Source organism: Vanacampus margaritifer, chromosome 5, assembly GCF_051991255.1.
Source record: "Vanacampus margaritifer isolate UIUO_Vmar chromosome 5, RoL_Vmar_1.0, whole genome shotgun sequence".
Taxonomy (NCBI): Eukaryota; Metazoa; Chordata; class Actinopteri; order Syngnathiformes; family Syngnathidae; genus Vanacampus; species Vanacampus margaritifer.
The window spans coordinates 17,252,142-17,269,731 of NC_135436.1; the positions used below are offsets into that span (position 1 = coordinate 17,252,142).

The 17,590-nt window shown below is 38.8% G+C and overlaps 1 protein-coding gene across 2 annotated transcripts in view; it reads left to right on the plus strand.

The window, feature by feature from the left end:
• The window catches only part of veph1 (ventricular zone expressed PH domain-containing 1), a 59,252-nt gene extending 43,344 nt beyond the window's left edge, over positions 1-15,908 (plus strand). For both annotated transcript variants that reach the window (XM_077566107.1, XM_077566106.1), the window contains 4 exons: positions 2,539-2,656; positions 12,068-12,204; positions 14,355-14,408; positions 14,508-15,908. In XM_077566107.1, coding sequence (XP_077422233.1) covers positions 2,539-2,656; positions 12,068-12,204; positions 14,355-14,408; positions 14,508-14,690 — 492 coding nt within the window. In that variant the 3' untranslated portion in view covers positions 14,691-15,908. The remainder of the gene's footprint in view (positions 1-2,538; positions 2,657-12,067; positions 12,205-14,354; positions 14,409-14,507) is intronic.
• Positions 15,909-17,590: the final 1,682 nt, after the last annotated feature.

The window sequence follows — 17,590 nt, forward strand, 5'->3', positions numbered from 1 at the left end:
TTCCTATCTGTGTGTGGGGTGTGAAAAATAAATCTTAAGATGTTTTAACAAAATGTAAAACATATTAGGAGAGAGAGGGAGGAACGGGATCCTGTGAGACGGGAATAATATTATTACTGACAGAGAGATTTAAAGCAGAGACTGTTGAGATGTTTAAGGCCTCTGGAATTAAAGTTCTGCCTTTTATGACTCAGCTCAGCAGTTTTATGACAAAAAGTGAGAACTTATGGGGGAGAGGAGATAGATTGGTTGAATGTGAAAAAGGGACAACTGGTAGTTAAAATGGGGTAACAGTAGGAGCGAGTGGAGGTTATTTTGAAGTCATTTCAAAAGGAAAGTAGAGGAAGAGGAAAAGGAGGCATGGCGGGAGATATGAAGGGAAATTGAGCTGAGTGGAAGTCTGGGTTGGAGGAGATAATTAATGGTTATTGTTTCACCTTTCCCCTCCCCTCATATATCCTGAGTGGAAACTTTTGTTGATATAGCTGCTCTGTTGATAACGTTTACTAGAGGAGGAGGAGGTGCGAGCAAGCCTGAAGACGGGAGATAGGATGGAACATGAGGAAGAGTGGAGCCGCACTTGAGAAAACAATGGTTTTGTCAAAAAGAGAGCGGTTCGCACGTCTGCCTTCTAGCCAAAGGTCCCGGGTTCAAGTCATGGGTCATGGCACTCATCTTACTGCATCAAGTTTTCTTCAGTTTCCACCCACGTTCAGGGCAAATGTGGTGCTATTCAATTATTATTTTCTTCCATTTTCCCCCCAGAGACCGGCCCACAATTTAAAGGACATTATTCCACTTACAATATAGAGAGCAAACGGAACCAATAAACATCAGTGGTAGAGCTACGTGGTAGCCAAGGGGTCACGAAATGGGCTGGGCCGGCGGGCATAAGTCAAAATGCCAGGGCCGATTATTGTGCCAGTCCATCCCTGCAGCGTTCCAAAGACATACATGTTGGCTTAATTGAAGACTCTAAATTGCATGAGTGTGAATATGAGTGAAAGTAGTCTCTGTGTCTTGGTGTTTTCCGCCTCTCACTCTTGATCCTAATGAGGGCAAATGCTAAAAAATTCTTTTTTTTTTTAAATGGATGGATGAATCTGATTGTGTCAATATTAGAAGACATAAGAAATGAGTGTCTTGGTCTACATGTGCACCCACCAAAGTATTTTCTTCCAATCATCAACCTTATCAAAAATTAGTAAACCAGGCAGGGGTGACCTTGAGATGCCAAATGGGGTTAAATGAGGATATCCAGCAGCCAAACAAACTTCATGGCCACATCCTGTTGTTTTAACTGCAAATATGTTCCTCATCTAAAATTGTCATTCGAGTGTGCCTGGAGGACCTTTTTCTGCCGTGTCGAGGCCATCCAGCTGTGTTAGCCTGGCACGCACACTTTCACACGCACCCACACTGACATCAGTGCACTATTAAAACAAAAGTGCATGTGTTTGATTAGTGACTGTTTATTTCTCATTACGCTGCGCAAGGGAATTTTTGCGCTCTGGTGTTTGCTTTATGGAACTTTTATTGTTTCATTACAAGACAAACGTATGGATAATTTGATCATTGGAGTCTTCAATTAGCCACATGCATGTTTTTGGCAAACCCACAGCATAAAACAGGGGAGCTGTGATTGGTCTGTCAAGAAGGGGGAGTTTGAGGACCCAATTGCGGGAAGACAGGGCGAGGAGGCAGAGGTTCAATCAAAAAAGGAATTTTAATTACTACAAACAAAAGGTGATTTTCCAAATTGCAAGATAAACCAAAACATGAACCAAAACATGGGGGGAACACCAAGGCAAAAACCAGGCAGCATGACACAAGGAAAGACAATGAACCAACCCAGACAGAGGGGAGACAGCAGACTAAATACACAGACACTAACAACACACCAAGACACACCTGGGGCAAGACACAAGTGGCTGAGGGCACTGATTGGATCACACGAGGAAGGGAAGGATCACACTTAACAAGACCAAGGAAGACACACAAAGAAAGCAGAATCTAAACATGACATTGTCGTTGCCTGAGCCCTGAGTAACTGTTTTTTTGTTTGTTTTGTTTTCTGGAGAGCTCAGTATTGTTCATTCGGTAATTTTACCGATTTGACATGTCATCATCATTGCCCACCTTTTTTTTTTTTCGTCCTGAGTAACTGTTGATGTCATCTTCAGTCGACAGCAAGTAGCAAAATGGTCGCCCCCTGAGCTGGATAAAAATGGCTGGATTTTGCTGCATAACTCATATTCCTCAAATGTATTATTAATCAGAATGTCATGTTTAGTCGAGTGAGGCATATATAACATATTGTCAAGAAATGTTTAAGGTTGACTTTCACTTAAAATTGGGGCACAACATAAAGTGGGTCATGTGTTTTCATTGTGTCCAACCTACCACACATCTTCAACCACAGATTTACAGAAGGCTGCTACATTTAAAGCAGGTCTTTCTCTGAGTAACAGGAAAAAAAGGGAGTTGTGTTCATTTCAAATGTCATTATTTGCTATTTGTGCTTCTGTGCTTCTTCAGGACCTGGACAGTCTCCAGATGCAGCTGGAGGAGGTTCGCTTCTTTGACCTGTTTGGCTACAGTGAAGAAGAGGGAGGGTGGTTATGCTTCATGTGCAACAACCCAGAGAAGGCCACAGGTACACACACATTCACACACAAAAGATCATTTCCTGCACAGATCTCTCCTCACCATCTCAGTTGCAATCAGTTTCTTCGGAATGCAGCGTTGAAGCTATTCCAATGATCCGTGTGGTGGTGACCCTGAATCCCTTGAGGGATAATAATGTATTCCCAGAATATTTATTTCAGGTAACGAAAATGCTTGCTGTGCTCATTGTGACGGGTCTATGTAGTCAGTCAATCCGCTCGGATTAGTTGACTTTGGACCAGTGACCCGTTTTCAAAGAGCACTTAGCCCCGATGATGTCATGAGTGTACGAGTGTCTCCATCCCTGTATTGCATTAAGAACCGTGTGTGAGTGTGTGTGTGTGTGTGATACATTTGATTCTGTGACACGGGTCACAGTTGAATTTGTAACATGTTGATTTTTTTTTATAGTACTTCAGATCTCAACCAGTGCCAGAAATTGTATGTCTTTATTTTTGACGAAGTTGTGACATTTTTGCCACGTGACGTGCGGAATTTGGACGCAAAAACAGACATGACACGGAAGTTAAAAAAAATAAAAAAATTAAATACAAAGTAATGTAAAGTAACTCGACGTACTGACAAAAGTGTGAACTCCAGCTAAGGCCATGCTGAATTTATATGACAGAATAAAGGCCTATATGACAAAATAAAGGGTTACAAATACAGGACCATATCAACTGCATAGCGACCGACAAGGGCCCAACAATTTAAAAAAAAAAAGAAGTAAATAAAAAACAACTCATCTGGTGATGACCAGCATTAGTGATGGAAAGTTTCACAATTCCCACATGTTTTGAATATACATGCCAACAGAAGAATAGTGATTAATTGTGACTTTGTTTCCTGTCTGCCATTGATCTACTCCACCGCATCACACATCTAAAGCTCAGCAGACAAAGAACAGAAGTAGAAGCAGCAGTAATTAAGTATAGAACATCATCGTGCAATAATCTTGTACTTCTTTCCTGACATCTGCTCAGCCGGTGGATGTACTTCAATTTCAAATTGTCTCCGGTGTTTCTTGTCTTAACTCAGGCGCGTGCATGAGAGCGACAGGGTTGTAAATTCAGTGCTCAAAAATCAGAGATTGACAGGTTATCTCAAATAGATTGAATGGAGGCGACAGACCAGAGGAACTTCGAAGGTTGAATTCCCATCAGGTTGTATTGTTTGGAATTCAGTCAAAATGTTTGTCTGTATAATGTCACTGAATTGAAGACTTCGAGAACAAGAACCCGTTTCCCTTCTTTATGAACAAGTAGTTCAGAATGGTAAAAAGTTACAGTATCTAAAAAAAATAAAAATAAAAGGCCTGTGTAGTTAAAGGATTATAATAATAATAATAATAATAATAATAATTTCACTTCCATTATTTCTTGAATTTTCCCCCCCAAATCCCAAAGAATCTGAGGTCCATAATTGCACCGGAATGGATTGCGTACAACCTTACAGGTTCCACTGTAACGCTCTCCAGTTGCACGTTAGAAGCCATTATGAGTTATGCAAGAGGGAAGCTTACAGTCAATTGCATGCTTAAAAAAATTATGTAGCATGACAAGACAGGGGAGCTAATGGAAGGAAGGAGATAGCAAGAGAAAATAAATTGAAGTGTCGTTAATGAAGAGCTTTTAAGCTGTGTGTTCTCTCTGCTATTTAAAAAATAACAACTGACATTTGATTAAAATACAGTAAGAAGCCAGCAGGCTGGATGTACAGGAACTCGGCAGGTGGGAATGCAATTAAGCCTCGCCGGGTGAACGTGGAGACAATTCACGTTATGATCATAACAGATCTTATGTAACATTCGCTAAATATTTATTTGTGATGGAATAGATGCAAAAAAACGAAATTTGGGGCCAGGAAACTCAAATGAAAAAAGGCACTTTTATGGGATTGTAATGGTTTTGAATTTGTCTCATACTCACTCATAGAACGGTGGGCAAGTGGTTAGCGCGTTCGTCTCACAATATGTGGGGTATTAAACTCGGCCCTGATCCTTCCGGCGTAACGTTTGTATGTTCTCCCTGTGCTTCCGTGGGATTTTTCCTAGTACACCAGCTTCTTCTCATATTTGAGGAACATGCATTTTATGAGCGAAAACTAATAGTTTCGAAAATCACATTTGCATTAGTGTAAATTGTATATGTTTAAAAAAAAAAACTGCGGTCCTGGGGTCAGCTATGCTTTTTTTTTTTTTCTTTCCTGGAGAGCTCAGTATTGTTCATTCGGTAATTTTACCGATTTGACATTTCATCATCATTGCTCTTTTTTTTTTTTTTTTTTTTTGTATGTGGTTGAGTATGTGTGTGTGCGTGCGTGTGAGTGTGTATTCATTAGTTCACCTAAAACCTATTAAAAAATCTCATACCGTTCACCTAAACCGAACACTTCCAGCCAGAGTCGTGAGGCCGTCAGGAGACCCGAGGAAGGACCAAAGAAAAGAAAGGAAAATTGAAATTGAAATTAAGGTCAGTTATGCTATTCAATCAATAGCGTTCGTGGAGACAAGCTGCTGGTGATTCAGAGATGATTTATCTCCTCATTGATACAAATAAAAAAGCAAGTGACGAATCAAATACCCATTGATACAATGGTGTATCTAATCTGGTATTATTCTACATTATTGAGGCTTAGAGAAGCTTCCGCATTGCAGTTTTCTTGCCAGTGTGTGCGCGCGTGCGTGTGAACAAAATGGCTACAGGTCCACAAGTGTCCTCGACTGACTTTGTTTATCCAAAAGGCTTTTGTATGGCTGGCAAACAATCTCTTCTCGCTATTCCACTACAAACAGGATCGTCTGAATTCCCTCCCAAAACAAGTGTTATATTTAACGATAACGATGATTCTTTAAATGGTTAAACAAATCCCAGTCATGATGCATCCATTTATCCATATTGGTCGCAGGTGTGCTGGAGCTATCCCAGTAGAATAAAAGTACCAAAAGGGGAAAAGTACACTTTAACCCCTGGGCGTTATTTGACCATTTTTTGGCTTTTTGTTGGTTCTGACCAAGCCATTTCAAAATAAAATAACGCCCAGGGGTTAAACTGGACATAAGTCTGTCGTAGAACCTTGATGCAATAAAAACAATATTTATCTGCCATTATATTACAATTACACATACACACTGCATCATTATTAGCTCTCATTGATATACTTGGACACATTAGAGCGTTTCCATGTTTTGATTGAAGAGAAGTGAAGCTGACAGCACTTTGTTGTAACAAATGTAAAAACACAGAGTAATATTTTTTGCAGTGTTTATAATTCATTTGGAGCACCTCATGTCACGCCAGAAGACGTTGGAATCAATTCACGAGTTAACAATAACATAAAAAGTGTTCATAGAGTCCATCATATAAATATGTGAAACCTCAACATGTCCGTAAAAAAGGCTCGCAATCAACTGTGTCATTGTGGAAAACTGGAAATGTGGAAATATTATCAGTCATCCAAGTGAACAGTCCAACTTTTTACGTGACGGTGGCATATTAACATTATTGCTCGTGACAGGGCTTACTCATGTCAAATCTCCATGACTCAAAAAAGAAAGAAAGTTGACTTTAAAAACATCTTTCTTTTTATGTTTCACAGACATCCATCTGGAGGATCACAGAGAAATGTAAGCAGTTCCTTTAATAACAGTTTTAAAAAGTGCTTACATGTTTCTGTGACAAGAGATGTCAAACAAAAGGGGCCGGTCGGATCAAATTGGTTGACAACCGAAAAAAATATCAGTGATGTCATCGATTAATCGACATCAACTCGACAACCATGACATGAGCATTGACCGTTCAATCCATACTGCACGGTTAAAAGGGGTCACGTCTGCAGAACTTCACTCCTCATCCAGTAGTCCAAATCGTCTTAAAAAAGGCTTTGAAATCTTTAGCAATAATAATGCTTGTTAAAAAAAAGCATTCATAATTTCTTTGGTCCTTCCTCGAGTCTCCTGACGGCCTCATGACTCTGGCTGGAAGTGTTCGGTTTAGATGAACGGTATGGGATTTTTTAATAGGTTTTAGGTGAACTAATGAATACACACACACTCACACGGGCGCACACACACACACACGCACATACACATTCCCACCCACATACAAAATAAAAAAATATATATATTTATAAAAAAAAAAAAAGAGAACAATGATGATGACATGTCAAATCGGTAAAATTACCGAATGAACAATACTGAGCTCTCCAGAAGAAGATTCATAATAAACACGTGTTGACTTTTCAAGTTGTACGGCTGTCATTATGTTCAGGAAGTACCAAGAGCTGGCGATGTGTTTTTTCCGATTGCTCGTGCTTCGATAAAAGTATGAGACATGTTTCAAGAAATGCTTCCAAGCAGTAATGTTTCTGTCAACAGTTTTCACTCACTCGTAATCATACTTTTAACGGTGTGAGAAGGGGTGCGTGGGGGGGGGCATTACCTCACAAGGAGGGTTTTTCATCTACCTGGGTGGGTACACACACACACACACACACAAACACACACTGGCCGATAAAGCCATAATGCAAAATGATTTGCAAATATGAAGGGGAAAAAAACACATTCCATAAAGGCGCATTGTTCCGTTGAGAGCGGACCAAACGGTTCAATATTTTATCATTGCATCCCTAGCAAGTACAAGTACAAAATCTTCCACGTTATTTGTAAAAAGCCAACATTAAAGGATGTTATTTGACAGAATCAGCAGTAGGAATGCAAATCCATCTTTCAGTTATCAGGTTAGTTGTGCTTTCAGCGGACTTTGTTTTAATTAAAGTTTGCAAGAAAGTACGGGTAATTTGGACTTTGAGATTGTAAGAATAGAGAGAGGTAGTTCTAGTCCTAGTCCTTTGCACACAGCTCATACATTCAATTCACTGCACTGCTATTTCACATTGCTATCAGGATCATTGGTAGGCTTAAGGCTAATTGAGCGACTCAGTTTTGGCTTCTGTCTGACTCGATTTTTTGTGAAAATGTCAGTCATCGGCTTAAACTGTTGCGTCTCAAAACAAGGTTTTAGGCAGTTTGGGAGAAATTGGGTATCTCTATATTGATGTTATGGCCACTTTTTTTGGTCTTCCTCCAACCAGAGTCTTCTGGCATCCAGTTGAGATATTGCAGCAACATTTTTTTTTCATATTCAGTGTTGACAGCAACAGTAGAGAATACATATTTTATGAAAACGTTTTTAAAAAATGGTAGCAATAATGGAAGTGTGTGTATTTAATCAGAAAGCATAAAAATATATTTATCATATTTTCCACTGGACATTGTCTTATTTCCTCCAAATAACAATACAGTATAAAGTTTTACAATAACAAAAAAAACGGCATCAACCCCAGTGACTAACCACGTAAAGCAGCATAAAGCGGACGATTGGTGTGTTTCTATCACGGGTCAAATTGGAGCCACTGGTTACTTCAGGACTTCATGACGCTTGATGATAAACCGTCAAGTTCAACAACTGGAATGTCTTTGAAGTGAGCGGTAATGAGCACGGTTGTGAGGGCGGTACTTACACTGGTGGTTACACTTACTCCTTTTTTTTTTTTGCCTTTTGATCCATGTTTGTGTGGAAAAATATCAATCAGTTGCGGAAAATGCCAGCATATAAACCGCTGTCATTAAGCATCAAAGAATTAACGAGTTTTGCTTATTAATCAGATTTTTTATTTTTATTTTTTTAACAACACGAAAATAAAAACATGAGGAGAGAAGAATGCAGGAAGTATGTGTAGTAAGCGTTATCATGTACTTAGTTTTGTTGATTTTTTGTTTCATATAAACAGATAATTTGTTTTTACACTTGTGTGGCAATTATTTATTAAAACATTGCTCCTTGTTTATATGTGCATGACTAAAATGTCAAAAGTTGATCGATGCAGCATCGCTTTGTTTGTTTTTAATGATGAATTACTTTGTACCGTGGTGAAGTGATTCATTTGATGGCCTGCAGGATTTGACTGATGGTGATAAGGTCTTGGTGTCAGCTTGACTGACGACCACACGTTTAAGCGCTTGACAGCCGATTACTCTCGTCGGAAGCTTGCTGGCAAAATCCTGACCGTTTTCTCCTTTATTGCTCATCTTCTTTACATGAACACGCTTCACAATCGCATTCGATATAGGACAGAGTTCATCTTCTTTTGCTCCTGTTTTCTTCCAGAAGACTTTCAGACCCAGACAGACCCACTAATGCACACACGCAGCAACACACTGGCAGATAATTACAGCATTGGATCACAGGATTTGACCTAAATGCAAGACTCAGGAGAGGAGGGTTTTTGAAAATTAGGGAGTCGCTGTAGGGGTGTCGGAGTAAGGTATTGGTTGGTTAGTATCAGGGTGGTTAAGGTTTACAGTGAGTGTATTGTTGATTTGCACTTTGAACTGGTTGGGAATCACTGCTGTTTTTTTCCTATTATGTAGTCTTACTTACCGTCGTTTTTTTTCATACAGTACAATCTTTAACCCTGGAGAACCCACGGGGTCAAATTTGGCCCCTATAAATTCTGCTACTCAAATAACAAAGACCTTTTTTTTTTTTTTTTTTACAAATTTTACTTCAAAAGTCCAGAGTGCCACTTCTGACCCCTGCACGGGGCCATCTAGTGGATGAATATTGTACTTACATGAGCCAGGGTGGTGGTGACAAGATGGCTAAAATGCAACAAATAAAACCCAAAAAATATTTTGTTCAATGTAGCTGTGTATTTGATTGATTATTTTCTTAAATTCTAAATAGTTTACTGACCGTTTTTGTTATTCTGATGTTTTGAAATGATACCCCTAAATCCCAAAGGGTCAAATTTCGCCCTAATCCTAAATTAGGGAATAAATTGAAAAAAACATTGAAAAAACATATATTTTGGTGTTCAGTGAATTTATAGCAGTCATTTAATGTATAATTCATAATTTTCCAAAGAAGAAAAGGGTTCTTGGGTTCTCCAGGGTAAAATCTTAAAATACGTCACGAGAAGCACATTTTTCACACTGATGACCTGCACGCACATCATTTGTGACTCGATATATGTGGTTTTTTGCTGAGCTCGTCTAGTCATTTGACGTCAGTGTGTCTTTTTGCAAGAAGTGGTTGTGAACCGCAGTCCTATAGCCCGAGGCTCACAACAAATCCCGAGACCATTTTCCAGGTGTGTCATTCAAAGTGAGGGATAGACAAAAGCACCGAAGATTTATGCGTCAGCCAGGTTTATTTCTGCGCACAAAAACTTGGGATATTTGTCGAATGAATCATGATGATCAGTTATACAAATGGTCTGGCAGCTTGACAGGAAGTATGACGGCTCACATGATTGATATGTTGCCCATATAAGGTCACGTACAGGTGAACAACAGCACCATTCAGTGCAACATTAAGATTTCTTTGTTAGGTTTTTCAGTTCAAGTCCTCAGAAGGACGTTGCGTAACTTAAGTTTGTTTGAAAGAAAGTAAAATACTCCCAACCCCTGGACTAACCCTAACCTAAATAACTGACTAACCTTAACCAGACCAATCACGACTCGCCTGCTTTCTGAGTTTGGTCATGTGATGTTCGCAAGCTGAGCTGTGAATGGTTGTTGTCTGTGATGTCATTTTGAGGCAAAATGGCCGCCCTCTTTGATGGATAAAAACGGGGGGAATTTACTTCATAAAGTGGAAGTCAACCTTAAACCTTTCTTGGCAATTATATTTTATATGTGACCTCACTAGTCTAAACATGACATTCTGATTAATATTCCATTTGTGGAACATGAGTTATGAAGCAAAATCCATCTTGGTAAAAATACAAATCTGTTACCCAGAAACATCACATCATTGCAATAACATTGACATAAATGTAAAGTAATGATTAAAAAAAACATCCTACTTATATTTATTAAAACAAACATGAATAAGAATGCTCTTAGCTAAGATGATTCAGCCAGATCCTGTTGGTTTCTATTATTGAAGGGTAGAACTTGAGAACATATTCACATCCCCGTACTTGGCTTGTTGACCTATGGGTGTGATTCTCTGCGTGTGAGTGGTCCTTGGTTCAAATCCCCGCCCTTTTGTGTAACAGTAGTTTACAACCTGGCTCCCTGAGTGCTGCATGAGTCATCCCACTCCACTCTGTGTGCAAATGTGTGTTATTTATAATGACACTTCCTCTCAAAATGTGTTTATAAGAAGTGTTGGTAAATGAAGTGGAATCAAAAGTGGAATCTGAGATCTAAACTTGTTGTTATGAGAATTTTGTGCCACAAAGGACTGCTATAGTTTGTAGGAAACAATCATATTTTGGTTTGGTACCTCTTGTAATTTGTCACATCTCACTCAACCAGTGTAAAAGGTTCACCTAGTTGTCAGGTTGGGGTTTGAATTTTGCCCTAAATCACACAAAAAAACTGTAGGTTAGTTTCAATGAATGTTAAATTATTTATACGTGTGAAAATTCGTATAAATTATTGTTTATCTGTATGTGCAGTTTAACTCATTCACTTCCATCCATTTTCACTGAAGCAAACCCCTTCGCTCCCGGTTTTTTTACCTGATTTTGACTTATTTTGCAAGGCTCACAGAATATTGTGTTCTATTGCTATAAAAACATGGAACCTACCAAAAGAAAAAATATAGTATTTTTTTCTCATCAGGAAAAAAAGTATATTTCTATCTGTTTCCGTTTTGCAGCAATTACCATTAGAATATAGTTAAGTTTCATCACTAATCGGTTTAAAACACTGGGGAAAACAGCTTGTTGCGACATGGCCCTGGTTGATCTCATACTCTGCTGCCACCTGCTGGCCGTTTTTGTAATAACTACCATTTTTCAAGCATCCATCTTCAGTGCAGAGGGTGCATCAAAGCCTTGCTCTAGCTATGCTCTAGCATAAAAAAACGTATAAATACGTCTTTGGGAGCATGGTCATATTTAAAATAGAACACATTTAGATGTTTTTGGGAGCAAATGAGTTAATTGATTGGCAACCAGTCCAGTCTCGAAAGTGCAAAAATAAAAATAAAAAATCTCAGATCCAACCTTCCTCTTTGAGGTCTGCATGTCCTCCCAATGCTTGGGTGTGGATCGTCTTTGGCCACACTGGCTTCCTCCCACATCCCGAAAAACATGCTCATTAGGTTAATTGAAGACAGTAAATCATTCGTCGGTTGCTTGTCTATATGTGGTCTGCGGCTGGTCGGCCTCTAGTTCAACTCAAAAAATAAATAAACAGCAGTAAATAAACAAAAAGTGAACATAAAAAAATCAAACCATTGAACTTAAATACTCGATTGAACAAATAAAACACTGAAACAAGGGCAGTGTGCTATGGCTGCATTTTTGCCCTGCAGTTCATATTTTTCTCAAAATGTTAAAATTGTGAATCTTGAGCTAACGTGTTGCTGTCGTGTGTCTGCAGGTGTGAATCAGGAGGGTCAGCCTCTCATTGAAGGGAAGCTGAAAGAGAAGCAAGTCCGCTGGAGGTTTATCAAGCGCTGGAAGACCCGCTACTTCACCTTGGCGGGAAACCAGCTGCTCTTCCGGAGAGGCAAATCGGTACGCTCACGATGAAAACACACACACACACTTGAGTGTCCTTACTCCATGTGATTCACCGCTCACTCGTACGCAAGAGTGGAAATTTCAAACCCGTGATCAGCTTGGCTGTCCCCGCGGGGAAGCTGCTGAAGTCAACTGTAACACGTTTTGGCCTTGGGACGCGGTCCTGGGGGAACTCCTGAGGCCAAGGTGCGATGATGCAACAATATGAGTCACTCGCATCCAGCGTAACTGGAAGCAGATATCACCGTGACCAAGTAGCAAATAGTGTTTATCGAAGGGAAAATAAGCATCTAAGCAACACATTTTCCCTTTTAATGTCATCTTTTATTCTCTACAGACCCTTGCAAGTTGCTGAATCATTCACCAAACCCTTCTTTGTTTAAAATAAATAAATATACTGTATTATATATTAAATCTCCATTTCAGGGGGCGGCCATTTTGCCACTTGCTGTTGACTGAAAATAACATCACAGTTGTTTAAGGCTCAGGTAACAACCAATCACAGCTCAGCTTGCGAACATGACCAAATGGAGAAAACAGGTGAGCCGTGATTGGTCATTACCTCAACCCTGAGCAACTGTGATGTCATTTTTAGTTGGCAGCAAGTGATGGATCAAAACGAGTGAAGTTTGCTGCTTAATTCATATTCCACAAATGCAATATTAATCAGAATGCTGTGTTTAGACTAGTGTTTTTGCATCGAACATGCAGTATTATTTTAAATATTTTTTTTGACTTGACTTCCCTTTTAGCACCTCTTGTTGTTAAATATAACACAGAACGTCCTCTGTGTTCCTCGCAGTGATCAATGTTGAGTTTCTGTCCCATTTTTTATTCCAAAACAGCAATGCCATCTTTTCTTTTTCAGCAGCCACAAATGGGAAAAGTTTTTCATCTTTGTTCTCAGGCTCTCGTTGTCAGCTCTTGCTGGTGTGTTGAGAAACCTATTCCCACGCGGGGAATGAGTTTCCACAAAATATTATTTTATGTTGCTTCATTACCTTCGCCAGCTAGAGAGGGTCTCATTGGTTACACTTCTCAGAGTTTTATTTTTATTTTTATGTTAAGCTTGTGTTGCAGCAGAAACAATGTTCATTGTGGATGTGGATTGAGAATAGCTCGTTTTAGGGATGGGCGAGTACTGATACCAGGTTGATATTGGGCCGACACTCGGCCTTATTTCAAGGTATGGGTACTTGCAATGACTAGAAATTTAGAAGAATAGAAAATTCTATGAATTTATGCAATTTTAAGGAAAAATGGTGGCAGGTCATTCGTCAAAATTAGCTGTCATTTTTATGTATCAAAAGTAGGGATGTAACGATATCCAAATGTCACAATACAATATTATCACGATATGAACCTCACAATACGATAACTGTCACGATATTGGTGTTGGCAATATTAAAAAAAAAAAAAAAAAAACTCATTAAACTATATGTATCAACTCATGAGGTTTCTGCTATATCAATTCCGCCGCCCTCCGCCATCTTGTATCACTTTGTAAACAATGCACAGTGTATGTCACTATTGGTTCAAGTATCATCAGTCTATGTAGTTCATAATGCTGTGCTTGAATGAAGCAGGTGAATAGTAATATTCTTTTATGTAGATGTCGTGCTTTAAATATCGTAGCATGACAACGACGATATTGTGGCAATTTTAATATCGCGATATCACGATATTGCGGTTATTCCTACATCCCTAATCAAAAGTACTAGTAATGACTACTCAAAAGTTGAGTACTTGTATTGGTATTGGTCTGAAAAAAAGTGATATTGAACATCCCTATTGTCGTGGCCAATGAGTAATTTGATGTCCCGGATGTTCCATGAACGTGTGCCTTGTGGTAAACAGCAACAAGACCACCGGTGTGCTAACAACAGCGCTAGTCAATAAACACATTGTCGAGCTATGTGGTTAACACCACATAACTTCGGCCTTCCCATGAAAAGTCCCCAGCAGTTCCAAACATGTTTACAATCATTTGTAACATTGTGTTTACAGCCGCAACAACACATTCAGTCTGTAAAAGCATTCAATGTGTGGTTGAACGTCCTGGAAGCAATTTAGTGACGCATCAGTGTGACGACGATATGACGACGATGCCGTTCAAAGACATGTTTTTACTTCCATCCCTGCAGAAGGATGAGCTGGATGACATTCCCATCGAGCTGAACAAAGTGCAAAGCGTCAAGGTAAGCCTCAGCAGTTCCCCCCCCCCGCCATCCCGCTCCTATTTCATCAGCGCGCCCACGATTGCCGGTTGACTTTCGTCCGACTGGTTTCTACCTCAGGTGGTGGCCAAGAAGCGGTGGGATCGAGGCCTCCCGCGAGCCTTCGAGATCTTCACGGACAATAAGACGTACGTGCTGAAGGCCCGGGACGAGAAGCACGCCGAGGAGTGGCTGCAGTGCATCAACGTGGCTGTGGCTCAGGCCAGAGAGCGCGAGAACCGGGAGGCCACCACCTACCTGTGACATCACACCGCCACCTTCGTCTTCAGCGGACGTCCAAACGTTACCAACGCAAAAAAAAGCACAGTGGGCCTCATTCATCAATATGTTGGAAAGGTGTTTATTTTGTTCAAGAACACAGCAAAAATAGTCCATTTCAACACTTTTTCTGGGTTTATATAGTTCCACATTCTCAAGAGTTGAATTCATACTTTCTAAGTAGTTAATCTGTTGAGATATATTTAACAAACTAGTGTTAGTTCCACTTCCCAGAAGTGTTAAAATAATTAAATGAATTATAATTTATTTTTTATTAATTGTATTAATTACAAGAATACCTATTAACAACCCTTTCGTTTACTTTCACTCTTAGTTTAACACTAAATAAATCAACTCTGTCAAATAACTCCAAAACTGACTTCCATTTAAATGAGACGTGAAATACAGTACTTTGGGGGTTGAAATCAACTCTGAAACATTTAACACTCAAATTTTAACTCCAATTTTTACACTGGAAATTTAACTCTCCAAATTTTGCTGTGTACACTGAAATTGTTTGCACTTGAGATTTGCAATCTAATCAGCAGCGTTCTATAGTTCAGGGGTCACCAACATGGTCGGGGAGATACATTAACAATATCCATGTATTCGCAATACATTGATGAATATTATTATTAATAATGACATAATATAATTCAATTTCATGTAAAGTAGCTAGTGATGGGAAAAACGAAGCTTCATGAAGAAATTTTGCTTGGCAATAAATTGCCCCAGAAATTATTACGATAAATGATAATATTGTGGTTTTCATATAATTTTTCAACTAGTATAATAATAATGGTATAGTCATAAATAAATCCAAAGAATTCCCACACATGAGCTGTTGCGTTCGGCTTTGATACCAGCTCCATTTGTCCGTATTATTTCCAAACGATGGCTGTTCCTACTATTTTTTTTTATTTTTATTGAATAATATGCATTTTGATGTGACACGGAACAACTGTAGTTAACGACTTGAATCATGTATACATTTCAAATAAAATGAAGATCCTGATTGGAGAGAAACAAAATGAAGGAGCAACCATGGTTGCGTCTTTATCCTGCAATAATGAGGATGAGAATGGGTACGAATGGGAATGGGCAAACGGTGGTTCCCATCTGCCTGATTGGAATTTTTTTAGCGGGCAGATGAGCCAATTAGTGAAAAAGAACATTTATGTTAGCATATCTATTATTAACTCATTCACTGCCATTGACGGCTATAGATGTCAAGAAATTCATTTTAACTATTTCTATTAGTTTAACATTTTTTTCCCAGTTTTGTTAACAGGAGAATGAAAACCTAGGGAAAAAAAGTATTGTACATTTAGACCAGATATAAAATTTGTGATTAATCACGAGTTAACTATTGAAGTCATGCGATTAATTACAATCGCCTGACGTCCTGATTTTTAATAATCTTTTCTTTTTTTTGAAAAAAATATAATTTTCTTTTTTTTGTGGAAAAAAAGATTATTTAAAAAAAGAAAAGAAAAGATTATTAAAAATTAGGTCTTCAGGCGATTACATTTTTTAATTGTAACTAATCGCATGACATCAATAGTTAACTCTTGATTAATAACAAATTTTATTTTTTTTCTAAATGTACAATATTTTTTTTCCTATAGGTTTTCATACTCTTGCTAACAAAAGTGGGGGGAAAAAATGTTAAACTAATAGAAACAGTTCAAATCAGTTTTTGACGTCTACAGCCATCAATGGCAGTGAATGAGTTAATAAACCGTTATGAATGAAACAATTTTAATGTACATGTAAAATTCTTTACATTTTCGTTATCTACAACGAATCAATTAACCAATCATTTAATTAGACGATTGAGTAGATTACATTGTAATTGACCAATTCTAGGGGGAGACACCAAAATGAAGGCAAGAAATATTACAGGGCTCTTGTTAATTGAAGCGTTAAATGAGCCAGGTTCAAAATTGAGCAAACCATCTGTGGACCGGGGGCCACATTTTGCCCACCCCTTGATGTAACCAAGAGACCCCACATGTTGCGGTTTCAGTGTCTTATTTCATTTCACATTCTTGGAAGGAAAGCATATGTCAAATGTCAAAATATGCCTTAAATGTGTATTTAATACGAGGTGCGGACGTGATTGTTGGGACACGTTCGATAGTTTCTTTTGTTGTGTTTTCGATTTCCAAGAGAGCAGCTCACGTTACTTTCGCACAAACAGTCATCTATTTTGGAAATTCCCACGAGGGTCACTACAGTGGTCAAGTTGCTTTTCTTTCACAATCACTGTCTGGAGCGGGATTTTTTTTTTTGGGGGGGGGGGGGGTCCCCCAAAGCCTAACTTGATGTTTTGTGGCGATCTCAGTGAATATGTGGAGGAAAACACTGCAGTAAATCAGTTTGCTAGCTTTGGAGACAACTGATTGTGCCAGCTTCACATAGCAACATGCTTGCGGCACACATCCATGATTTTTTTTTTTTTTTTACCTTGCTTGAGATCCCAGAAGCAAACTAGAGTCATTCATGAGAATCAGTCACGTTGCTATGGTAACGCATGCATGCGAATGCTATGTCGTTTTTTTTAAATGCAGTAAATGTTAAGTGCTCCTTAATTAATCCTTCAAATTCCCCTCGTTCACACTTTTAATGCTGATTTTCAACATCTGGGTTCGACGCTGGCAATTTGAGTCCATCTTGTTTCCTTTTTTTAAACCAATTTTGGTGCGTTGATGCAAATGTGACAAAATAACTCCGCCATCAAAATAATACACATCTTTACATCCTTTAGGCATGACCATGGCCACTTTCGGCCAATTTAATTATTTCGATTTCTTGTGATTTTAAATAATATACTTTGCGTAAAATGGCTTTCATTCTAGACACAACAGCTGGAAAAAAAATTC